This window comes from Poecilia latipinna, unplaced genomic scaffold (genome assembly GCF_001443285.1).
Source record: "Poecilia latipinna isolate Pla-1442-1.1 unplaced genomic scaffold, P_latipinna-1.0 Scaffold175, whole genome shotgun sequence".
NCBI lineage: Eukaryota > Metazoa > Chordata > Actinopteri > Cyprinodontiformes > Poeciliidae > Poecilia > Poecilia latipinna.
In genome coordinates, this window is record NW_015112791.1 from 298,792 (window position 1) to 324,620 (window position 25,829).

General features: G+C 38.0%; 2 protein-coding genes and 1 long non-coding RNA gene across 4 annotated transcripts in view; 2 read left to right on the forward strand and 1 right to left on the reverse strand.

Moving 5' to 3' along the window:
- Positions 1 to 1,572: 1,572 nt before the first annotated feature.
- On the reverse strand, positions 1,573 to 21,199 carry tasor2 (transcription activation suppressor family member 2). Of its 2 annotated transcripts, none has more exons than XM_015030215.1 (22): positions 20,631 to 21,199; positions 20,224 to 20,372; positions 19,914 to 20,009; positions 19,744 to 19,816; positions 18,426 to 18,517; positions 18,206 to 18,343; positions 17,966 to 18,096; positions 17,858 to 17,874; positions 17,154 to 17,253; positions 16,965 to 17,059; positions 16,727 to 16,833; positions 16,353 to 16,425; positions 16,183 to 16,254; positions 12,943 to 15,063; positions 11,837 to 12,566; positions 11,276 to 11,738; positions 6,787 to 9,906; positions 5,349 to 5,471; positions 5,112 to 5,265; positions 4,913 to 5,018; positions 2,727 to 2,908; positions 1,573 to 2,012 (listed from the first exon to the last, which is right to left on the reverse strand). In XM_015030215.1, exons 1-22 carry the CDS (start codon positions 20,662 to 20,664, stop codon positions 1,903 to 1,905), a joined length of 8,286 nt encoding a protein of 2,761 aa, XP_014885701.1. In that variant the 5' UTR covers positions 20,665 to 21,199; the 3' UTR covers positions 1,573 to 1,902. The 2 variants fall into 2 exon arrangements, with proteins under 2 accessions (XP_014885701.1, XP_014885702.1); XM_015030216.1 differs by having other exon boundaries at positions 11,837 to 12,140; positions 20,631 to 21,198.
- Positions 21,122 to 22,396, forward strand: LOC106946088 (uncharacterized). The gene is made up of 2 exons (XR_001424691.1): positions 21,122 to 21,209; positions 21,965 to 22,396. It is a non-coding gene; the product is annotated as an uncharacterized LOC106946088 (long non-coding RNA).
- Positions 22,397 to 24,742: 2,346 nt separating this feature from the next.
- The window catches only part of asb13b (ankyrin repeat and SOCS box containing 13b), a 10,377-nt gene continuing 9,290 nt past the window's right edge, over positions 24,743 to 25,829 (forward strand). Inside the window, exon 1 of the mRNA XM_015030219.1 lies at positions 24,743 to 25,050. Within this exon, the coding sequence (XP_014885705.1) occupies positions 25,008 to 25,050 (43 nt within the window). The 5' untranslated portion in view covers positions 24,743 to 25,007. The remainder of the gene's footprint in view (positions 25,051 to 25,829) is intronic.

Genomic DNA, 25,829 nt, shown 5'->3' on the forward strand with positions numbered 1-25,829 from the left:
ATCAGTCACCATAAAACCTAAGATGAGAGCCTCAAGGCATGAAGAGATAAATCAAACAGGAAAAGCTGACATTTTGAAAATTTTTTTCAGTACATCAAGTGGTACTGAATATTATTTTAAATATTCAGTACCACTTGAACCTTTAACGCAATTAGCCCGATTGTAACCTCAAACTTAATGTATTCTATTAGGATTTTATGTGATGAACCAACACGCAGTGCATAAATATAAAATGGAAGAAAAATGCAAGTTTTTTTTTTTTTTTGAATGAATATTAACAGTGTGGATTTGTTTTCATTCCTCCTGAATACAACTTGTGCTGCAATTTCTGTGGGTCTTTGGAATACATCTCTTCGAGCTTAGCACACCCAAGGACAACTTTCTTTGCCCATTCTCCTCGACTAAACAGGTCTCACTCAAAATGAATGACGACCATCTAGAACAGACACAGATTGTCCTTTGGACTTAGTTTTGGATTTTGACCAGGCAGATCTCACAAGCAGATATGCTTTGATTAAACCACTGTAGCTCTGGTTGCAGGTTTAAGGTTTTAGTCTTGCTGGAAGGTGAGTTTCATCTTTGATCTTGAGTCTTTTGCAGCTTCGACCAGTAAAGGTAAAATTAAGGCTTATTTTTCAGGACTGTCAACTCCCTTAATCGCCACCGTCCCTGCTGAGCTAACTTTTGGGTTATAAAGCTTCTTCAAAACATCACCCCTGACCTGTCCTTTGGTCTAATGTTTTTCATATGATGACGTTTGTTCACCAGTATTCTCTAAAATATCACTGATACCTTCAGAGAACAGCTGGAGTTAAAATGAAACAACACAATTTTGAGATTTACATTTGCAAAAGAACATTTAACCATTTATCATTTTTCCTTCTTCACTATTGTGCTCTACTTAGTGATGATCCATCACAAAAAGAACACTGTTGTAATGACATGGGGTATTTCAATGCTTCCTCATGGCGCTACACAAATGTTGCATAAAGCACAAAATAAGTGTACGGACAAGAGCAATTTATTTCAGAAATAATTTTTAATCAAGCAAAGTGACACGAGTTGGAAATGAAAGCTCTTTCTTAAAATCGTCTTTATATGTTTATAAACTTATCCGGTGCTGAAAAATACATCTCCAGACTGTACAGGAACCCCCACATTATCCTTTTGGTGTGGCGCCTTTCAAGTTTTCCGCAGGTGCAGCGACTTGGTGTGAAGCTGCACATAAATCTAAAACTGAATTTTAAATGAGTCAGCTTGATAAAATTGGGTTTCTTCAAGTTTCAGAAAGATTTATATTTAGAAGAAAAATACCTATATAACATTAAGAAAATAGAAGTCATTCTCCTAGATACAAAAACAGGATTTTAAACTAGTTTAAACACATAAAAAACTTTAGATATTTGCAGGTAATGCTTAGTTATTGTTCTAAATAAAGTCAGGAAATACTGTACAAGTGTAAGCTTTAAATATCTATTGCTAATAAAAAAAAAGGACATAATGTAGCTTTCTTGCTTTGTTGAAAAACTATACAGTCAGTATGTCAGGACAAATACGAACAACATAAAAATTATTTGTAAGTGGATTTACATTACAATGTACAATGTTGAATTAAGTTACAATACAAACTGCGTTCAAACAGCACAGCTGCCAGCGTCTTGGCAAATACAGCCAATCTATCCAATAACTGAATCATTAACCGAGGCTATACAGAAACATGACCGGAACACCCTGTTGAAAGATAAACCGATAACTGTTACTTTACAAAAGAAACTCAAAAGTTAAGTTAGTAAAAGATTAGCTACTCGTGTAGCAGGCATTTTAACTGGTGGCTTTTTAATTCACGCATACAAAGAGCATTTGATTGTTTTCATGTTTCAGGGAGTGAACCTGATCACCGGTTCAACCTTCTTCAGTCAAACTCTGAATATTTCTGATGAAGACCGTCAGAAAAGTGTTCAGAGTCATTGTCAAAATCCCGTTCTTCTCAAAGCCACCGTCTGTCGTTGCATCTGGAAAAAGAAGGAAACCGTATTAGAGCTTTTGCAGAGTAGTAAGAGAACATGGCCTCAAGAAAGAAAAATAATAATAATTTACTGGATTTTAAGTAAAATTGACTGTGAATAGTTGCTTTAGGATGCCATTTTTAACGCCACCCTTCTCAATGCTTCTTGCTTTCTGGATACACTAAAGTGCCTGGTTCAATAACAAGTTCAAGACCTTAAATCAGTTTAGGTCAGTTTGCAAGACCAAAATTATTTAATTTAATCCAGAGGTTTCATTTTTGGAGACGGGTCCTGTCGTCTGACAAAACTAAAATTGAGTTGATTTTAACAATCATCTTTATACTTGGAGGAAAGCTTGGAAGTCTGCAAACACCTTCCCAACTGCGACGTGGAGGAGTGACGACATCATGTGATGGGAGTTACGACTACGGCAAAAATGGGTTTTCCAAATGAGCTATGACAAAGCATACTGCAAAACTGGTTTCAAAGTGTCTTAAGGACAACAAAGTCAAGATTGTTGAGCTAACATCACTTACAATCTCAGTATGATTGAAAATAAAAATAAAAATAAACCGAAAAGATGTGCGGGTCCCATAACTTTGATAATCCAACCTAACCTAAAACAGGGAAAGCTCAGCTTGGGTTGATGTCAAACCCAGGCTTTGTTTAAATTACAAGGCATCTAAAACCAACAAAAAGTGTCCAAACACAGTTTCTTACCAGTTATAAAAACAAGAAAACGAGACGATACATGTTGGACTTGCAGTCGGAGCAGACAGGCCAGATAATCTGGTTGCTCTTTAGTCATCTGGTCACACTCGTGATAAGGCAAGACATCCAATATACCGGCATCTTGGCACCAGTACATCAACAGCTTCTTCTCGTTTGCTTCTTCGCTCAACCTGGATTAAATGTTCAGAAAGGTAAAACTTTAACTTAAGGCTATCGTTAAGACATTCTGTATGGCATTTAAATAGATAACCGTTGCATAACATAAAGAAAAACAAAGCTGAATTGTGTCATATTAAAGTTTCTGTTGACAATACGCCTTAGATTCTCTGTGAGGTGGAGGCCAGTTTAGTTTGCTGGCCAATCAAGCACAGGAACACCCTGGCCATTGAACCAGTTTTTGGCTCAGGTTTTAAGCAGTTTGGGCAGGTTCCAAGTCCTGCTGGAAAATGAAATCAGCATCAACTTCAAGCCTTTATTTGCACCAGAATTCTGGAAAAAAAAAACCTTCCAGAAAACTTAAAAGCTGCTGAAACACCGACTTCCTTTAAGTCAAGGGTAAAAACCCACCTGTTGTCTTTGGAGCACAGATTAATATATTTGATGATTTTTATTCTTGATCATTTTAATTACAGCATTTGACCAAATGTAATGTTTTTTTTATCATATGAAGCACTTTGAACTTCCTTATTGCTGAAATGACCTACACTAATAAACTTGACTTTTAGCAAAGCGAAGTGCTCCAAAATTTCCTGGTGGGCAGCTGCATTGCCTGCAGCCCTCAGAAAACCCAGTGAACCAGCACCAGCAGATGACAAGGCGCCACATACCATCACTGACTGTGGAAACTTCAGACTGGACCTGAAGCAACATGGATTCTCTCCACTCTTCCCTTCAGACTCTGGGACCTTGAATTCCCAATTAAAAGTAAATCATACTCTCATGTGAAAAGATGGAAAAGATGAAGCTCTTTTTCTCTTTAGCCCAGGCTGTCTCTGGTTCAGGACTAGCTCAACACGAGGAACCGTATTTTACTAAAAAACATCGAGCACTACCCAGGAAACAGAGCAATCATGTTGAAACTCCTCATTAGGCAGTGCCCTGAAATATAAATGAAATATTTAGAGCATTGTCCAAAGCTCCTAAAAGAACTAAAAAAAAAAAAACCCTGTTCCTTTATCCTTTCACTATTCACATTTTAAAAACAAACAAAACTTACACAACAGGTTAGACAGCAGAGCTGTTGTGAGCCTCTTGCCAAAATAACGTGCTCAGCAGTATTTTGCCTTTACAAAAATCACAAGATTTGAGGTCAGATGAGGACAAACTGACAAAACACATAAACCACCAAAAAAAGTGTCCTGAGTTTCAAGTTTCCTTGTGGTGCAAAAGGAAAATGGTGCAAAAATGCAGCAGCTTTGTGGATAATTAAGTGTAAAAACTATCAGCGGGCAAGATCGGTTTAACATGTCATCACTGATTACCTAAATAGGGCGTGATCGACAGGTGACTGCACTCTCAGTCCGCTCCTTGAGATGCTCCCCAATATTCTCGAATGAATTTGGCTTCACGTTTGTCTCAAGCCTCAGGTTATCGCTGTAACCAATACAACTTTTCACACTTTTTCCTTCCACTCAATTCTCTAATTATGCTTGGATGTAGCGCTTGGTGAACAACCAGCTTCTTTAGCAATGACGTTTTGCAGCTTGCCCTACTTTTGGAGAATGTCAATGATTGCAGGTCAGTAGTCGCCCACGAACTGTGCGTCCCGCTGACCCGGGCTGAGAAACCATTTAAAGGCTCAGGGGTCCTTGGCAGGTGTTTTGAGTTAATTAACTGTTCGCGGTGTGACACCATGAGTTTCCAAAATGTAACTTTTTTCACAATATTCCAAAATTACGGAGACAGATGATCTGTTAGCCGCAGTCATCAAATTACAAAATATAATAGATTAAATATTTCACTATCTGTAATGAATCTAAATGACATACGGTTTCACTTTATGAAAAAACACTGAACATTTTCAAGATATTAAATTTTTTCGATACGTGTCTGCACTTGAGGAAAACTTTCCTGTCAAAATAATAAGCAAAAAAGTCAACGCTTGTATAACAAGTGTGACGTGGCAAGAGAAAAAAAAAGTGATTTTTTTTTTTTTTTAAAGAAATGAAACCAACCTTGCGTTCTCTTTCAGGCGACGGCTGTCTCTGTAGTGCAGCATCCATTTCCACTTCCCCATCCCGCTGAGCTCTTGCAAGATTTTGGAGATTTTTTTCATGTTGCCTCCAAATTCACACAAAGTTGATACAGTGAGTCAAACCAGGATAAGGAGGTTGTCTAAGAAGCACTGAAAAGGATTCACTTGGGTAAACATACCAACGCTGAGGGGCTCCAGCACTGCTCTGTCAAACATTACAAAGCCAGCCCGGATGAAGAGCTCTTGGTGGGTGAGATTGATAACATCATCTGGTTCATCGACTCCAGCAAACAGCACACCTGGACTCATCTTGAGCTTGAGCAAATGTGGAATCTGAAAAGTTGAGAGCAGTCATTAACCCCTGACCCTACTTCCTATCAGATGTTGGAATTGTTTCAACCCGCCGATTCCTTTACCTTACAAATGTGCTCGGCAATATCTTCGTTTCTGAGGATAATGAGTAGTGATGAAGAACGGTCCTCGCCGAGGAAGAATTCGGATGGCTGCACAGCAGTGTGGCCCTCTGTTTCCAGCTGAGCCTGTAAAAAGGTCAGAAACAAATGAAAAAAGACAAGTTATAAACTGTTGCCACAAGTGAATTTTATACTGGTTTGACATGAACATTAAAAGGAAATGTGTGCATCTTTAGGCCTGAATAGACTTGAAAATTTGGGCAGATCTATGTCTGATAACCAAGATCTACCAATATTGTATATATTAAATATATTTTCCCACCCTTTGCACATGTATAAGCTGAATGGATTAAGGTTTAAATGTGGCGGTCAAATTGACACCTTGAGGCCGTTCTAGTGTTAAATCTCCCAGCTCTGCTTCACCTTGGCATGAAATTAAGATAGGAAAGTAGCTGAAGTGACAGGAAGAAATGAACAGACAGAGAAGGTTTTTATTTCTCACTTTTCGGCTGATAAACACAGAAATACCATCTACTCCTCTTGGTGGAAATAGAGCACCTTCATAGCCTACTCATGAGTGTTACAGTTCACGGCATAAATCATTTCCATTTTCAAAAGAAAGACCGTTAGCCGATGATGTGACTAAAATTACACACCAACGTTACTATATGGCAAAATTGAAAATGTGCGCCTTATATACAAGGTGACCAAACAGCTCCAAGGCTATCTCATATCAAAAAATGAATCTGCAGACGTTGATGGTCAGACTTTGGTAGTTTCTATAATGCTGAGTGAAAACAAAATGTGCCAGAAGTTCAGGCCATAATTTCTGGGGTTCTGCCAGAAATTGTGCTAAAAAAAAAAGAAAAAAAAAAAAGGTGGTCTTATTTTATTTTGTCTTTTTTCTAATTTGGTTTCAAAGACCATAAATGAATAAATAAATAAACTCCTCATTATTATTAATTTGGTGGAAGATAATTCAGTCACTGAGTAAACAGGATTACACACCATCACCCTCGACTATTCACATGTAGAAAGCATTCTTCAAATCAACAACTTTATGATTGATCAGATAAACATCCTGCACTCTCATATATCCTTGTAAGAGGAAAGAGCTGGTCCAGTGGTTCCTTGAACCAATAGAAAGTCAAATCACTGCTCCTCAATATGAGGCTTGACTGTCACCTGGAGTCTTGTCTCCTGCACCATAGTGATTACTTAACCAGTGAAATAGAGGCATATTATTCTCCTATGAATAGAAAACACCCTCTGCTTACTCCCCATCAAAAGACGGACCACCACCCAGTCTGTTAAGTCTCAGGAAGATACTTGGCGGCTTTCTGATTGAGAATATACACCATCGGTACAATGTAACACCTTTTTTCCAACACATTGGCATGACACAAATTATTAAAACCAAGCTTCTTGAAATTCATTTTACCTTCGTTTCTTTGAAGAAGATGTCATCAGATGTCACCATTATGAAGAATCTGTACTTTGTTTTACAGGATTTCTTCACAACTGCATTCAGGTTACTCCGGAAGGTCTCATCTAGCTCTTTCTTCATCTGATCGCAGAAGTCAAAATGGTTACTTTTGTCAGTTCTCGGGTCGCTCTGATGACCTTTTCTGCTTTTAGATCTGGGTGGGACCTTCTTGGCAGAGCAAACATCATGCATCCTTGCATTGTAGAGTCTAGCACATTCTGCAGTCATTGCAGAAATCCCAGGATGCTCCATTGGTTTGCCGTTTTCCTGAGACACAGCACGGATCACATTTCGCTCCTCTGTGAGAGCCGTCTGGTCCTTCCTGTTAGACATATCCACCTGTATTTTTTGTCTAACAAGAGGAGTGTCCAAAAACTCCATTGAATCCTCTTGCTCCTCAAGTTTGGAAAAGCTGATAGTCAGAGGACTGGTACAAGACGCTGAGCTGTCATGAGTATCCGGTTGAGAGAGGGGTTCCCTTTTACCCTTTTTCAAAAGATTTTTCATCTGTTCTGAAAAGATGAGGCACTCTTGCTCCATTGATGCCTGGGTGAGGTCATTCTGAAGGCACCTTTGAGAGAGCTGCTCCAGAAAAGAGTAGGGCCTCTTCTGACCAGAATTAAAGACTGTGCACTTGAGTGAACTTTGAGGACCTGCAATGCAACCATCGTCACTTATAGTATCATATTTGTGACAAGTTAGTAACTTGTCTGAGCAATCTCTCTGAGTAACATGTATGATTATATCCTCAGCTGTCCCATTTACAGTATATTCCATAAACTTGGGGTCTTGATCCCCCAATTCAGGGAAACTTTCTTCAGATTTAGGGCATTGCACAGATGATGAAGGTGATGATGAAATTTGGTTGAGCTTTGACATGGTTCTTCTGTAGTTCTGAGGAGGAGAACTTGATAGGGAATCTGTGTCCTCCTCTGTGTCAGATTCACTGGAGATGTTTGCCAACCAAAGGGTGTTGGAAGAAGACTTACAGACACTGTGATTACTATCAAATCCATCAGAATTTTCTTTAAAAAACTGCCTTGTCTCCTTCAAAATCATGGAGTTTTGTGATAAGTACCTGACAGAATTGCCACTAGCTTCATTACACTGGGAGGTAGTTTTAGGATCTATGTCTTTTGGTTGCCAATGTGGCTGACTTTCCTCGCTTTTAGATGGTTTCACTGCCATGACTGGACGCTGAGGATATGGACGGCACTCATTACTTAAATTAGCTTTTTCCTCCTCTTGCAAAACTTCCCCTGAGACAAAAGATGTGTGGGGAGGAAAATCTGGGTCTGCTAGTGTTAGTGTCTCCTGGTGGTTAGGATTCTCAATGAATTTGTTTAAACTTCGCAAAACCCGTAGCGTTCTTATTTTGACATCAGGACAAAGGCCACCAGGGGGATTTGGATTAGTGTTAACTGTAGAAGTTTGGAGTTTTTTATTAAAAGGCAGATCATCTGTAGGTGTTGACTTTTCGGACACATTTTGGTCGTCTTCAAAATCAGTGAGATCTCCGGTGCTTCTGCTGGGGCTTGGACATAAGTTTAAATCATGAGGCTTTTCGTCTATAGTAGGAGTTGGGGACCTGCTGTCAAATTCTTCTCTAAACATTTCTGGTGTATATGTTTCATCATGAAGTGATGATTTGCAAGGGGGTAGTTCTCCCTCAGTGCTAATATTTGATGCAACAGATATTTGGTCAGGTAGTGCAGCTACAGGGTTAGTAGCCTCACTAATAAAGGGTATTGGTTCCTGATCTCGAACATTTTCTACCCTGTCTTCAGGAGGTACAACATATACCTCGCCCACATCTTTGGGTGGGTGAGTTGGATTTAGAACCAAATTCAAACTTTTGCTCAATTTGCTACTTGTTTCATCAGTTTTTGAATCAGTCTTTTCAGTAAGCTGTTCATCCACCTCATGCACATTATTGCCTTCACATTTGGATGGGGACTCCTGTACTTCTAGTAGAGTTTGCTCAAGATTTTCCTCTTTACATTCAGAATTGGATTCCAAACTTTGGTCAGATGTTTCCATTTTGTTTGGGGATTCAACACTATTCTTTTCCTGAGGAAAACATGGAGCTGTGGGAGAGTCATGGCTATCCTCACATGGGATGGGCAAAACCAGCTCCTGACAGTCTGTACTGTTTATATCTAAGTTTTCCTGTGATGCAGTGTCTGTAAGTTCAGGTGCAATTTCTGATGGAGTGCTAACAGTTTCAAAGGAGGGACTTCCATGTTCGGACACATCAGGATTTACACACAGCGAAGAATCTTCCATGCTGGCTGACAATGGCAGCTGTTCATCTACTAGACTGTTCTCTGAAATGTAACCCTGCTGTGCAAGACCTCCACACAGTTCGGGTAACGACTCATTTCTCAAGTCTCTATCAATGTCAGCAGTAGAAGTCCAGCTTTCGTTTTTATCACCATCTTTTTTCATACAAACATCCTCATTTTTAAAATCTTTCACTGTAGCTGTTGTACAACAGTCCATATTTCCTTCTTGATTGTCAGTCTTGTCTGGTGAGGCTAGACTTTCCTCACCTGGTAGCTTCTCATGTACATAAGTTCCATTACAAACAATATCAGATTCTTTGTACACAGATTCATCATTTCTGTTCGTCATATCTGGAGAAGGACCTCTACTGCCACCCTGGCAGATTTCCTTCTCCTGCAGTCCCACGCCTGTATGAACCACGTTGCATTCTTCTCCACTGTTCACCTCCTTGTCCACAACAGTTGTGGGTGAGCACAATGCATCTTGCTGGGGCAAGTTCCTTACTGCAGGCTCTTCATTTTCAATGCCAACTTTCTTGAAGCTGATGTCTTTGCTGCATTCATGAAGCACAGGTTCAGTTCCAAGTGTAGCTCCATCAGATTGAGGATCAGCGGGTAAATTCTTCGTCACTTCTGATTGACAAAATATCCTGTCACTCTTAGAAGAAGGAGCTTCATTGTGACCAAAATGTAATAGTCTGTTTTCAGTTTCAGCTGTTTTACTCTCGATGTTTGTATCATCTTTGACCTCACTGGAAATATCTCTGAAATGCACCATCTCTTTGTCGAACTGTAAAAGAATGTGGGAAAGACAGAAAAAATTACATTTAAAAATTAGTACTGCCTCTCTGATTAAAAAGTCACCATTTAAAAATGCCAACGTTTTACAATATAATATATTCAACAGATTACCAACAACACAGTTCATAAAAACACAATTACAACTGGGTATAATATGTGTTGAAACGCAGAAATTATTTTAGATAATTGCTGCACTGTGTATTGTACAGTTCATTATTAAAGAAAATGTACGAGTTAATGTGAAAATGTCCTGTTAATTAATCCTAGGACTTACATGACTTTCTCATAAGTGGTTCAAACATTATTGTTTTAACAAGACAGAATCACAATGACAGGCGTCAAGGAGTCTGCTGTTCCCATTAACAACATTTATTTAAGTGGATCAAATAAAAAGGTCATCACTTAAAATGGCTGTCATTCTGATTGATAGTTATAAAACAGTCACTGAAGCTAACAACAATGCACACCCTTAATACTTTCTTGCTAACTCGCGTCTGTTGTTACCTCTCAGAGAAATGACATTGGTCAATCAACATCAATCCTGTTTTACTGATTGGGTCACCCCAAAACAGACAGTCTTTTAGGCAAGATTTGAAAGTTGTACCTTCACAAATGGCTATATTGGCCATTTATTTTATTTTTACTGGTATGTCACCAAACACCAGCCTAACATGTGTATGCCACTACCCAATGAATGAGAATGTATATTTTTAAGTAGTCCAGAGATGCTTTTAATCATTTGTTTACCCGTATTGCCAAACAACAACTTGCAGTTGGCTGATCTAGTTCAATGACTCTCTGACATTTCCTGAGGCATTACACCCCTCACATTCTCTTTAGGCAGGTCTTTCGAGTTCGTTCAGATTCGATGGCCTTTTGGCACGGACTTTCATCTTTAGCGCAAGTTTCAATGGGATTCAAGTTAAGGTGTTTTGTGCAAGTCGGTAAATAATTAGTGTGGTCTTCTAAATGTGGTTCTTTACCGGCTTGAAGCGTGTGTTGGACTACTCAGACCCAGGTTTGCTGCTCTGTATGACAGGTTGTAGATCCCTAAACCTAGGATGTCCTAGGATGTTTATAAAGTATATTTTAAAATTGTATTGCTCAATTCAGCAGCAAATATAGTCTATTTAATACAGTTAAAACAATGCTATTTTATATGCAGGATAATAAGAATGTTTTCAAATTTATGTAAAGAGTCATCTTTAACAACAGCAATAAGTATTTTTTTTCTTTAGGAGACTGCAATTGTTTGCAATCCCAGGGAAACAGACTCAGTTGGCCATCTATTAGGTCTACATAAAAAAAGGTAATCTCAATACATTTTTTAAATAATAATAATAATAAGAGAGCCAAACCTGAAATGTTTCTTTCTCCTGTAGGCCTGGTGCTGGCTTTACAGCACTTAATGCTTTTAAGGACTTGTTGGACACAAGAGTCACTTCTTTGTTGGGATGTTGTTCCACTGAAACCTGTTTATCATCAAAGTTTTTCACTGACAAATCCAAAATTCCAGATTCTGGTTCTGAGGCAGCATTGTCTTTTTTGCTGAGGTCCAACAGTTTTGAAGCCTCTAGGTCTGGAGACTCTGTTAGACTTGAAAGATCCACAGCTGAACAGATCTCAGGCTCAGGCTTAGTTCGGCCTGATAACGTTCCACTGGCCGTATCCACAGATCCACTCTCCTCTGAACATTGCTGCATCAGAGTTGGATCCACTTGAAAGAACCTGGATGTTGACCGGCTATAAAACAAACCTATCCACATGTGGAAGATGAGTCGCACTTCTTCAGCAGTGTCTTGCATGGAAAAATCCCAAGGCCTATTGAAAATGTAACAAATATTATACATCACCAAGAAACGTTTAGCAAAACGCGAAATTATCATTCGTTAATTACCCAAGTATGAAACCAAACATACCCGTGCAAAGCTCGGATGATGACTTTGTCCTTTGCATCACTAGTAAACCTGCTGTCTAAATTGAAGTTGTAGTTTTCTTCCCATTTTCTTGTGACTTGAATGGATTTCTCCTTCATTACAAAGGTGCGAGAGTGTTTTAACTTTCGCCTGTGCTTCTGCAGGTTTTCTGGAGTCTTGCTGTGTTCACTTATGTCTCCCGTACTGACAGAAGGGTGTAGTGTTTTAGCTCCATTGCCATACATTGACTGGTGATGGTTGAGCAGTCTGGTTGAACCACTTAAAGGTGGTACCTGGAAGGTTGTACCTGACAAATCCAACAGTAGAGAAGATGGGGGCAGTGAGTAAGCATGATCTTCAGATATCAAAGAAACCAAATTATTTTCTGCCACAAGGGAGCATTTTGAAAGGGACTCGAGAGACTGAAGGGCTCTAGCAGCAGGATTTCTAAGCAGAGCGTGGAGAACTGACTCTTGATCAGCACTGGAAAGACTTTTTGAAAGGTCACATTTCTTCGCACTGTCTTTAGGCGCACTTTCAAGTGCCTGACTTGATTGTGGAGGGACTTTGTCATTACTGAGTGCCAAGTCAGCAAGTAAGTTCAAAGCATCTGTAGATGTGCAAGTACTTTTCATTTTTTCCTTAACAGTCTTCCTGACAGTTTTATCACTAGTACAGTCATTGTATTTTTTTTCAGTTGTAAAACAAGCTGGAGTTTGAAAATGCAACCACCCTGTGAAGACAAAACAGAAGAGAAAAAGAGAAAATGCATGAAGATAACAAGTAGCACATTGAAAGCACATGAAATACACCTTTGTTTTACGATAAGAAATTTGTCACCAACAGATATCATCATTGCTTCACAAGGGAGGTGTAAGCTTTATTTAGTCAATCATGGCATGCTTTGACATAACAAGCAAAAAATGCTGCATTAGCAAAGAAAAACAAAATTTTAAAGTGCATAAAGACAGTAAAGATTAGCAACAGCATGCTCAGGATAGTTACAGAGTTGACAGAGCCAATGAAAGGGAAAGCTGGTATCAATGTCAGACATTTGCATCACAGCCCAAGAGTATCTAGATTCTAAATAATTGAAAGACATGACTTACATTTCTTTTTAACGTTTTCAGCAGAGATGCCCTGATGCCTCTTCAGAGTCTTAATTCTACTCCTCCTTGGGAAAATTGACAGAGGCCTTTGAATTATTCGTGGCTGTTTGTCTAAAGGGGTATGTTCCTCTTTCTCTGTTGAGTCTTTCCTCGGCAGAGTATCCACCTTCTTGGCTTTTTGAAAATTTTCTAGATTCTCTTTAGGAGTCAAGCCTAAGCAATATGCAAAAAGAGGGTCAACCGATGCCATTTTTGAAACATTGACACTTGGAGGAGTTGGATTATTGCCCTTTGGCGTCTCAGTGTCAGAGTTCACTTTGCGTTTCTTAAAACAAAAGTCACTTTCTTGGTCAACATGTTCCCTCTTTTGTGGTTTTGTCGGGAGATCTAATGTTCTTTTTCGTCTCGAAAGAACTGACTTTAGTTTGCTAAGCAGGAGTTCCCCTTTTGGTGAAAGCTTGACTGGAGAAAAGATCTCAAGCTGTTTGGTTTCAATAGTTTTTGATAAACTACTTGTGTCATTTCTTGGAGAAACAGAACAAAAGTTAGGAGTCAATGGTACTTGGCCACTATCATCAACGTGCGGTTTTAAAATGTCTTCATGATCAAGCTGACGGTTTTCATCATCAACAGTGCTTGTGGATGTGGCTTCAGCAATCGCTGTCTCTGAAGCTGAGCCAAGTTGCTTATCCATTGTGACTTTGTCAGGAAGCGTCACAGGAACATTATGCAAGACCTTTTCAGGGCACTCATCTTTTTTTGTACACTGCATAGACTTAACCTGATCAGCAAAATCTACAGAGCCAAAAGGAACCAAAATCCTCCCACATTCAGTCACGACGGGCTTCAGGTCCCAGCGCTCCATTTTCTTTCTTAGAGGTAAAATCTCTAAGAAACTATCCCCTTGGAAACTCGCCGGTGCAACATCTGGTTTCTTCTCTTCAGTTTTGACTGAATCAACAGCAGATCTAAGTTTGTTATTTTTTGATGATAGTTTATCAAATTTGCTCTCCAGTCTGTGAAGTTTCTTCCATTTCGGTTTTAAAGAACTTCTCAACTGAGAAAGATTTAATTCCTCACTGTGCTCCTGTGTCTCACAGTTTAAATGTTCAACCATAACTGAGGCTGACCGATGAGTCTTGACAGAAGTCCTAGAAACCTTCTTTTTCACCACAGAATATATTCTTCGTCGTTTCTTTCTCTTTGTACTCGTTTGGTGGTTGGCGACATTAGGGAAATCTAAACACTTTTTTGCTTTGTCAGACTCATCAATGGCAGAGTTTACGTCTCCTGTTTGTAACTTAGCCATGGTTGAAAGACCAGAAAAATGAAAGTCAGTGTGCTTGGATGTTGATACTTCATCTGGGACTTTTCGCTCTGCTGAGGTTATGCTGACAATGAGCTCTGCAGGAAGATCCTCTGATGTTGGAGGAATTAGTGGGTCTTGAGCTCCTGGATCATCAGCTTTGTTAGGTTGTTCAGTGAGGTGAGCGCATACTGGATCGCCTTTGGTAACAATTTCACTCTGCAAATTGTCTGGTACAGCATTCTGAGACATGGGTATTGCAGCAATTTGAAATTCAGGACTTGCAAAACCAATATCCATAGAAGTCTCAGTATTACCAAGCGACTGCTTGTCCGATGATGACTGGTCTTCTGCTTCCATGCAAACTGGGCTACTTGGCGCCTCCTCAGGCGATGACAGACAGATGTAGACATCATCATCAAGCTCCTCTCTTCGCTCCTCCTGTCCTGATGCCAAAATCTCTGAAACCTTAGCTACTGGAAGTTCGAAGGAGTTTGGTTTATTCAGGTACAACTTAAAGGTTTCCCATGTTCTGTTATTCCACTCAGGAGACGAATAGAGATGTCTGTGCGCTTCAGCCACGTCATAATGATCCGGAAACATCCCTAGCTCCCTTGAAGGTCTTGAAGGACTTGAAGAAAATCCTGGATTTATTAAAGTGGCATAGCTTTGCATGTGTTCGGTCAAGACTTCACAAAGTTCATCCTTTGGATCCATGGACGTTTTCTCAGCTTCGCCCTCAGCGTAACATAGCAATGGTAGAATACGCAGAATTTCAGATGACAGGGCACAGTTTTTCTCTCGAAATTTTGTGTCTGTGAAAAAAAAACCACAGTTTTGTGTTTAGCTTTATAAACTTTTATGACAGAAAAACAATTGTAATTAGCTGAGTAGTTTGCAGAGCCCAAGACAAAAGTCTTTGCCTATTCCTCTCTGCTGAAAAGTTCAAGCTAGGCCATACAATGACTAAAAGATTTTGAACCTGCAGTCTTGCCTAAAACTTTCTGCATCCTCTAGACATGTTTCTTTATTTGGATACCCCTGTATTTAGCTCTAGGCTTCCCTGCTAAGGAAAAGCATGGTACCCACAGCTGCCACCACAACGCTCCATGGTGGAGATGGTGTGTTCGAGGATAATATGCAGTATTAGTTTCCAGCAACACAGCACTTCACATTATGTTAAAATTGTCTAATTTTGGCTCACTGGATGAGCGCGCTGTTCTTCATGTCTGCAATAGCTTGCGGCAAACTGTAGATTTTAATTGTTATGGCTTTTCTGGAACATTAAGTTTCTTTTTGTCAATCTTCCTTAGAGGCCAGTTTTGTTAAATGGTCCTGACAACAGTTTCACCTCCCACCTGAATATTCATACAGCTTCTATAGAGTAACCATGAGCCGCTTAGCAGCTTTCAAACTCACAATTTTCCTGCATTATAAGTAACTAGGTTGATAAAAATTTCTTGGTCGGTTTTCAGAACGCATTGCCACACACTTCATTTTCAGACGATGGATTCAACAGTGCTCATTGAGCATTCAGATGCTTTAACATCTCAATGCTTTGTTGAAGCAACAAATCAAAGTTTGTTTCTTCAAACTAAAGTAACAAAACTTTGATTTGAACCTTTCCACAACTTTATTCCTGGCCTGAGTTTAAATGACTCACATGTTGACTATTCCCCAATTTATTGGGGCAATTGGTTGCACTGGATTTAATTTAGCATAGGAATCGGCGTAGGATAATTAACTGAATAATGCATGCCAAGCATTTTAGATTTTTTCAATTTGTAAGAAAAAAGTTTGAAAACCTTGGGTGGTTCAATCTAATTTGCATTTGCAATGGAAATCCAGATAAAACTAGAATTGCATATTAAGTCACACAAGCAACAGGTATACCATAAACTTGAAAATGTAAAAAAAAAAAATGCATTAATCACCTCTCGTTACAAACCGAGAGTCAGGAAACACAAAGAGGCCTTGCATGACCCCTGCCGAAGCAGACTCCACATCTAGAAGAGCAAAAATGTGCAAAGTGATGCGTCTGTCTCATAGACAGAATTAGAGGTGTAAATGACAACTTGTAAACAATCTCATTTTCTTAGCTTACCATCATATCTGAGGAAGTGCGATGAGTGCATTAAGATAAGAAATCCTCCATCAATCAGAGGAATGATGAGAGCCTGTGCAAATGCAAGCAATGTTTTTTTTTACGTTAGAGATAAAAATAAACTTAACTACAAAATCAAAAACAATCTGGTGCTGCATGCAAAATGGAAAATTGTAGGAATTCCCATTGCATGTTATTATGACGATTCTTTAGACAGATATTAAAAAGTAAATCAACAATCCAATAATAATTTTACAGCTTTGGTGCATAAAGTTAGTGCTTAGGGATTTGGATTTGATCTACATCACTTTAAATTAATATCAGATTCTGTTAGTCATTTTATGTAAAACAGTAACTCGGCTCTACAGACTCACAAAATCTTTCCTCTTGATCTCTGAGAGCAGCAGAGCAAATGAGCTGGCTTCGTTTGCCTCAGAGGATACAAACTCACACAAGTCACAGTAAAAGCCGTCCAAAAAGACTGAAAGAGACCAGAAAACAAAAACACTGAAATGTGTGGCTGCATTAACTCATCCAAAAGTCCTGGATTGAATGTGTAAAAAAAATAAATAAATACTTGAACTTTCTTTTACGAACAGGATCAAAACACACCTTCCTCTGTGTAGCTCGTTTCAAAAACAGTTCTTGGCAACAGGCTTCTCAGAACTGACATGTGAATGGCTTGGTCAACCTTGATCACTGATGGTCTTTAACAGAATGGGTGAAACAAATGTTAGCTCAGACTTTACAAAATTAAAGAAGAAACTACAGCTGAGACGTTAAAATACAGCTTTAACTTACAGTTGTACAGGAATAAAGGCCACGGCAGTGGATCTGAGGTCAATATGGTAACTCTGGTTCTGTATCTGAAGCTGACCCCTCCATAGCAAGTAGTGATGAACTGAAAAAAAAAGTAAAAATACAGCAACAATTAAACAATATATGATCACAAGTTACAACAATACCTGTGGAGAGTTTGTTGGTTTATTTATAGCGATTTCAGTATGTGCAAGGAGTAAAAAAAATGTAAAAAAATCACTTTTTAAAAGAAAGTATTATTTCTTGCAAAGGACTTTAAAGGTTGAGAAGATTTTTTAAAGACAAACCTCTGAGCAACTGTGGTTTGGTGTGTTGTGATTTACAGCTTCAGGGCTTCTCTTTCAGACCCACTGGGTAGGAAATAAGATGTGCCAACTATTGCCCTACCCAGGGAAGCCTTTTCATTTAGTAATTGTGTGTTTTGGTATTGTGATTTGAGACTGGACTGAATGCACTCTGTTGACTGATTCTACATTCGGAAGCCACATATATGTAGAAATAAAAGGAAATTGGGGAGTTTAAAGGAGATAGAGTATTTGTAAATAAATTAATTTGTTCCTCACAGACATTCTTTCTTTCTTTATAATGTTAGAAGTACTTGCAAATGTGCACAAACTACTAAAGGCAATTACAGGAAATTAGTATGTTTAAAGAAAAGTTTTTGCTATTGTTCAAATTGTACTCACCCTGTTTTTGCACCTCACTAAAAAGAGAATTTGGGACAGAATTAAAATGAGTTTAAAACTCATATTAAATATATGTAACTGGAACAAACATGCTGTATTCAATAATACCTTTTCTCTAGTGTAACAGGTGATGCTTTTGTATCCATATACGAAAATGACACAATAGCAAACGGACATGCAGTGCTGGGAGACTGGGATGCTTCACTGCTTCCATCATGTAGCAGCTCATAAATGTAAAACTGAAAGAGATAAAATAAACTGTGGGTGCCTGGTGTTTGTAGCAAACTACAGTAGCATATGTGACACGGTTGTGACAAGAGAAGCGCCTTTAAAGACTGAAATCTTTACCTGAGTTCTCTCAAAAGCAAGAAAGGAGCTGGTTTTGGAAGAAACAGAAGGCAACTGGTCCGACACATGACAGTCATAGCCCACAGTGGGCTCTGTGAAATGCTGTGTGTAGTTCTCTGCGACCTTTTTAACTTTGCCCTTTACCAAGAAAACAAAGCAATAATTAATAATCAGCGGTAAGTCTTCCAAATGGATGTTCCGCCGTTTTGTTTTTCAGTACCTTTGTCAGCCTGATGATGGCAATGTATCCAGATTTCCCATGATACCAGCGGTTTATATCCAAACAATCAGAGTACATCGAAATGTAAACACCTTTAAGGGAAAAAATATTTTTTTTTTCACTTTAATAAATGTTTTTAGAACAAAGTAAAAACAGCGGCATTTACTATTTCAGGACCTCATAAAAGGAATGCTTTAATGTTCAATGTGAAACAGGTTCCCAGAAACATGACACACCCTCAGCAGAACAACCACACCCTGCAGAAAGGCTTTGCCATTATTACGAGAGACACGCCTTATGCAGGAGAAGAAATGTGAATGATCTCATTGAGTTCACAAATGGCCATAATCCTGACATTTATCTTCACGCCTCTGCTGCTAAAACATGCAGAAAACAATAGAAATACAGAAGGGACCTAACTTTGCCCCAAATCAACAAAACTATCATTTGTTTTTATTGTTTTTTTTTTGCTACAACAAATGTAATAAAAAGGATCATTTATCTGTATACTGAAAAATATTATTTGGTATATGAAAAATATCAATAGAAAAAGGGTAAAAGTCACTGAAAGTTTTGTAGGTTGCAAATAAGAGCAAGTCGCAAATCTGGTTTTAGTGGGAAACAGGAGTAGCCAAAGACCTGTCAGGTGGGTTCATTTTCCATTATGTTTTGTCAGCCATTTGGAAAAACAGAGTCCTGAAAATAAAAGCTGGTCTGAACGAGAGATAAATGGAGAATCTGCTGCAACTACCTTCACAATCTGTGTCACAAAAGAACTGCATCAAAAATAATTTCAACAACCAGAGAAGTGAAGTTCACAGCACAACTAGAGTTACATCTGAAACAATAAAGCTTTTATTTGTTTGTGCTCTTTCATTGGCTCAGTTATTCCTCAGTTCGCTAAGAAGAATTTCTAACACTTCAACTTTATATTTATGCAGAAAAATTTGAGAAAAGTAATCAAGACTGCTGCAGCGACTCTACTTCTGAAGTAAATACAGTTCTGAGTGTACATATGCTGTGATTTACAGTTTCACTTTCAACTTAGGATTTTTTTTTTCACTTTCATTTATATACATTGATAGAGCTCTGAAACTTGCTTTCACTTTCATAGGGACTACAGCACTGCGGGACAAACAAAAGTGTCTTTCCACTGGGAAAGACACTTTACTTTTTAAAAACATTTTTTAACGGTAAGTTCATCTGAAATATTTATACACATACTTGTAACTTAAGTACTGCAGTTCTAGTCTTATTCGTCTGGTTGCATCAGACTTCAGGGTGTGTGCATGTCATACATAGGAAATAAGAAGTTTACCTTTTGCTGGATCTCCCAAAGTTGTACATGTGCTGTTTCCAGAGATTATACCAGTTTGTCCAAGTGCATTAGCCTTTAAAAACATTAAAATAGTTTATAAAAATATGACTATCAGCAACATTTGATAAAATATGTATTCTCTGAGCTGTGTATGTCTCGGCGAAATGTACCTTGCTGCCGTCGTCAAACAACAAAAAGCCGTATGTTTCTTTGAGATCATCTTCTGAGTACCCTGCTTTTGTTTTCCTTGCTCGAAATGCGTTGTACTAATGTGAAGAGCACATTGAGAAATCAATTTGGAAGCTGATACAGTCGAAGGAATGTTCTAGTTAGAGATAGTCAATATTAAGTAATTATATTTTTCAGAAATATTGTGGGAAAGTTATTTAAATTAGCTAATACAGTGTAATATGAACTTCTTTGAGGTGTGATTAGTGTTGAACAGAGGCTGTGTGGTGAGGAGGAAAAGACTGAGCTGACCTTGTCCTCAATATCGGGATTCTTGACTAACACAGCAGACTTGTATCTGAAAAACTGCTTTGATTCTTCGTACAAGTAAGCACTTTGAAGTGGAGCCAATATATTGCTCTGAAAGACGTCCGAAGATTCCGACACAGGTATTAAAAAACCTGGTGTAAACAGAAAATATGACCATGAGCGAAACATATACACAGAGCTGGAAAATTACAGAAAACTGCAGTCAGTGAGCAGGGGGGGGGGAAAAAAAGGTATTTCACAATCCTGGACAGGCTAACCCGAGAGCCAACACCTAGCATTTAGGTGTCTATTTCCATTAATATGCTTCAAAGTTGTTAAAGTTTTACAAATTGATATTTCCAATTAATACCCATTAATAGAAAAGTCCTAAAAATACTGAAGCTCGTCACCTTCACTTGGGGCTCCTCCATGTCGACTTTCCATTGCTTATGAAATCTGTCCTTCTCCCTTTGCTTGTCGTTTTAAACAATTGTCCCCGTTTCTTAACATCACAAACGACCGATAAAATCCCATTAATCCTGAAATATCCGAAGCTTTCAGAGTCCCTTGCACTGTCGCCTCACTTCCAACTGACATGTTCATGCGACAACCAGGAAGTTACAAAATACCCCTCGGTCCAAACACGAAGGAGAAGAAATGTCCACATTAAAATCACTTCTTCCGCTTTCCAAATGAAACAGTCGCTTAGCTACGATACTACATAGGTCCCCCACGAGGTTCCTGGTGTGGGCAAGCAACATATGGGTTCTACGCGACGAAAAAGAAACAGAAACCTATCGAGCTTAAAGCGTCCATCTTGAAAGTGTAGACCAAACTACCGAGGCTGCTGCTGCTGCTGCTGCTGCTGGTGCTGCTGCTCGAGCTATGGCGAAGCTAGTTTGCGCCTGCGGTTCACTGCTCGTGCGTCTGGTTTTCCTGCATTGTCTTCAGGGAAAATATAAGACATAACCACTCTGGCGATGTGAAGCGTAGGTATTGGAGCTTTCTCGAAAACGTATGAAAACAGAGCTCGGTTTAATGTGGTTTATTGTAACTGTTCTTAGTAGAATGAGGAAGTAAGTAGGCTGTCTGTTCTATAACCGTTTGTGCATTTCTCTTATTCATACTTTCAAAATATGCAATCTTTAAGTAAACAACTGGCTTAACTTCGGCAGTACATCCTTTTGGAAATGAGAAAAGAACAGTAATAACTGGTTGGTATGGCAGTACATGAGCCTTTGGATTATCACAGTTACCAACAGGAAGTGATATTTAAAGTAAAAACAAAAAAACAAAACCTGTAATCCAAGCTTCAACTGAGTTATACCTGCTTATAGCAATAGGTTATAACCAACTAAAACAGTTTCCTGTTCGTTTAACTAAGTTCTTTATAAATGCTGAATAGGATACCAGAACCGAGACAAACAAAATGATAAGGTGGGTCCACCTCTTAAATTGCATTTTCCTACAGGAGCAGTTTCGAATCAGATTAAGCCAATTTGAAACTGAAAGTAGTAGAGCATATTTGTGGTGAAAAGTAGCCGAAGGTACTCATTGCTTTTGAAAATAAACTTCTTGCCTGGTAAGAATTTGATCAAATATCTGTTGACATTTGATTTTAGCTATCAGAAAAGAAGATTAAGCTCCACGTTGGTTAGAAAGAAAACATCTTCTTTAAAAAATGACAATTTTCACTGTACGTAAAGGAACATATAACTGTGGTTGTTTTTGTCTTCTCTTACAGGCTTGAATTGCTGAAGAACTCAATGAAACCATAACATTACCAACACCAATGTGACAGAGCTAACTGTAGCTTTTGGGATCAAGAGAACCAAAGAAAAGAGGATGTGAAAAATTAAGAAATAATTAAACATTGACAGGTGTCAGTTGTTTTACAAGTAAGATGATGAAACAAAATGAGTCCAAGTCTGTCTGTGTGTATAACTCTGACAATAATATTTCCAGATTTAAAAGCGCCCAGTTTTGGCTAAAAAGTAATTGAATGCAGGACAAAAATATATCTTCTGTTTTTAATCAAAGAGTTTAAGAAGATTGACACACACATTAACACATCCTAAATAAATAAGGGGGCAGATGCATAGTTTTTGTACTTGTAACATAATAAAAAGTAGTGATCAGACATTATTAAAAACGGTGTTAAAGCTCAGGATATTTATGTCGCTGTTGAAGCCTTGTTTTATCTCATTGATTAACCTGTCTTCATCTTTGCACTTGAACTCAGTGAGTCATTTGATTCTCACAAATTTTACTTTACAGGCTGTTTTTTTTTTGTTTGTTTGTTTTGCGTTGCATTAGACTTGTTTTTTCACGTTTGTCTGACTGGAAATTCTTCATCTTGACAGGCAAGTTCTTGCCTGACTCTGCCTCATTAACATGTGTTTATGGTTTACTTCTGGGTCCAACATTATTTTTTTTCATCGGCTGGCATACTGTGTGGATTATTTTTTATTTGGCAATTTCTTTCCACCACTACTGCTACTTGGATTACATCCAGTTGTATTTGTCTTTTAATCATGCATTGGTGTCCTCGTGCATAAATTACTGTAAAACCCTTTTCACCAGTATGACTCAAGGTAAATCATAAATTTCAGATATTCTAGCTATTCAGTGTTTATCACCAAGACTTTTCACAAAATCCAAAGTAATATTACACCTGCTCTTGACACTGGTTCCCATGAAACTTTAGAATTCGTTTTAGAGTATTTACACTCATGGACTTTGGTCCAAATGGTAAAGGAATTGATTATCTACATCAGCTTTTAACGAAACATGTTCCATCTCGTAATGCCCTCAAAGTCAGAATCTGTTAGTTGTAGCGTAAAAACTACGGGAGTATTTTGTAAGATGCTTTAGGGACCAGAGTTTTGGAAACCTGGATGTCAATTCTGAGCTGAACTTGTTTTTAGCCCTTTATCTCAAGAAGATATTCAGCATTCTTATACTCAACCCTAAACCACTACTACAGTCACATTACCCTGGGTCTCACCACTTCCATGTCACATATCCTTATTCCTTTGCTGAATTTTGTTCCCAAATTGTAAGAAAGCCACACCAACTTCCCATGCCACAACAGAACACACTCACCTCTTTTCAACCAACGAGATGGTTTTAAAGAAGAAAGTGACATTAAATAACCTGTGGACTCAGACAGTTCAAATTCAGATATCCTCACTGACATTTAGTTTTGGATACTGGTGGATGCGAATTGGGGTTTTGGATTGAATTTTCTCAGAAAGAAGATGTTTTATATTAGATATCATATAAAAGGGTATTTGCAAACGATTACATTTAAACCAAAAATATCTTGCTATCAACATTCAAAGTGTTCATAACTTCTACCTAAAATTTTATCTCAATATTTAGTCTGAGACTGAATGTAAAAACAAGTATTTTTTGGTTCAATTATAATTTCTCAAAGGTGATATGAAAATTTCCTTCCCTACCAATCGTGGAGCACTTATTATTCAAAAATGTCTAGTATCAAGTGAAATTTTCAGTCTTCCAGTAGCTCATATTAAAACTCAATTTAATTTGAGCAAATTTAATGAAATTACCACGAAGACTTTGCCATATTGTAAATTTTTCCATGCCATGTCAGATGATTTGCTGAAACGGCTCCTGTCAGTCAAACCTCAGCTTCCTGTGAAAGTCTTTGTGGTTTCCTCTACCATCAACAACTCAACCATGAATACGGCTGAGTGGAAATTAACCTTACCTAACGATTGAATAAATGCTTATTCATATCAGACTGATTTATATACAATTATATTCAATTAATCAGAAAATAGAAGGTTCATTTATTTATTAATTCTCCAAGTGAAACACATTGTATAGATGAATTACACACAGACTGAAGCCTTTCTTTATTTATGATTATTTTCCAATTATAGCTAATGAGGACATGACATTTGAGATTAGATATTACAAGACAATAAAAACACTTTTAATACAGAAATATTGGCTTGATGAGAAGTATGTTTTATATCTTGCTTGTCTCAAATAGTATGGACAGCCATTTCAGCCAAAATTAAATAAATAAATAAATAAATGGGTGAAATAAATAAAAAAAATGTTTTATTTATTTCACCCATTTATTTATTTATTTAATTTTGGCTGAAATTAAATAAAAACATTTTTTTATTTATTTCGCCCATTTATTTATTTATTTAATTTTGGCTGAAATGGCTGTCCATAAAAATGTACTTTTTATCTGAGAAACCAGCCTCATCAGAAAGCATTCTAATTTATTGAACAGCTGTACTTTAAAGGTTAAAACTGTCTGTTTGGAAATTTGTGTTAATCCCACATGATATTGCCATGACATTAAACAAAAATCTTGTGACTTTGATGCACAATACTTATTGCCAATAAGTATTATTACAACCAAGAAAATATCAACCAGACCATTTTTAAAAACTTTTTTTCCCACTAATTTATATAGTCACAAAACTTGAAATTTATTAATTTAAATGTATTAATTTCAGAGCTAATTTTAAAGTACTACAAAGATAAATAATGACTTTTGTACAACACTGTGTTTTATGTAACGTCTTTGGTCCTCCGCCTACATATCCCAGAATCCCCAGACATTGTTTATTTAGCCTGCACCCCGGCTGCTCTCTCTGAACAGGACACTGCTCAATTGCCAACTGTTATTTAGTAATAATGCATTGCTTACATGCATCCTTAATTCTTTACTTCAAAATGAAGAACACATTCGGCTGAACCTACGCTGAGAGCCGGAAGGAGAAGAACGGGAACATGAAATGGAGATAACCCGGGCCAGACCGTCGCTGTATGGAGAAATCGGTAAGTAGCTTACAGTGTGTGACTAACCTGAGATACCAGTTTATAAAAAGATTTGGCCAATGATTATGTCTGCTTGGTTGATGCAGTTTTATGTTAGCTTTCATTTATTGGCTTGAGTGAGCTTTTGAAATGTAGCCACAAGGGAACCTCAGCGTGGTTTCTTAAAGTAGTGATAAATGGAGAGCATGGCAGCAAGCTTTAAGCTCGTTAGGAAGGAGAAAAGTGGCTGAAATCGTCCATAAGGGCAGTCGCCCAGGGAGATATTAAAAAGCATGGGGCACCAGAGTTAAAAGGTACCACTTGTTTGTCAGATTTGTCTTGAATATTTTTCTATTGCTTTTAAGCATTTGCACTCAATGGGGAGTGTGTGCCCAGTGGCACAAAACGTGGCTATGCACTATATGTGGTGCATTTTAGGTGTGCCAGGCACCTAATATGATGGAATAAATATTTCTAGTCTGTATCTTCTACATCTGACAGATGTTTGTGTATTGAAAACCCCCAAGGGGAGCATATTATATTATATTATATTATATTATATTATATTATATTATATTATATTATATTATATAAAAACACCTCAGAAAGTACTTAGCTGTGTCCCTGTATGTGCCTCGTGCTTGCAGCTGAGACTAGGTTGTGTGAGTCTGGGCCCACTGAGTTGCCCCTGGGACAAATATTTGTTTCTAAGAAAGTCATTAGGGTGTCACTTATTGGTCACCATACCAAATCATATAGAATAAACTGAAAAAAAATATATATATAAATATATATATATA

Excerpts from the sequence above, each read along its gene's own strand:
- tasor2 (XM_015030215.1), bottom strand. The coding sequence starts at position 20,664 with ATGGAAAGTCGACATGGAGGAGCCCCAAGTGAAG. Across the intron at positions 5,472-6,786 it reads TCTTCTTCAAAGAAACGAAG|GCTCAGCTGGAAACAGAGGG; the intron begins GTAAAATGAATT and ends ACCTTTTTACAG. Across the intron at positions 5,019-5,111 it reads GCTGGAGCCCCTCAGCGTTG|GCAACATGAAAAAAATCTCC; the intron begins GTATGTTTACCC and ends GTGAATTTGGAG.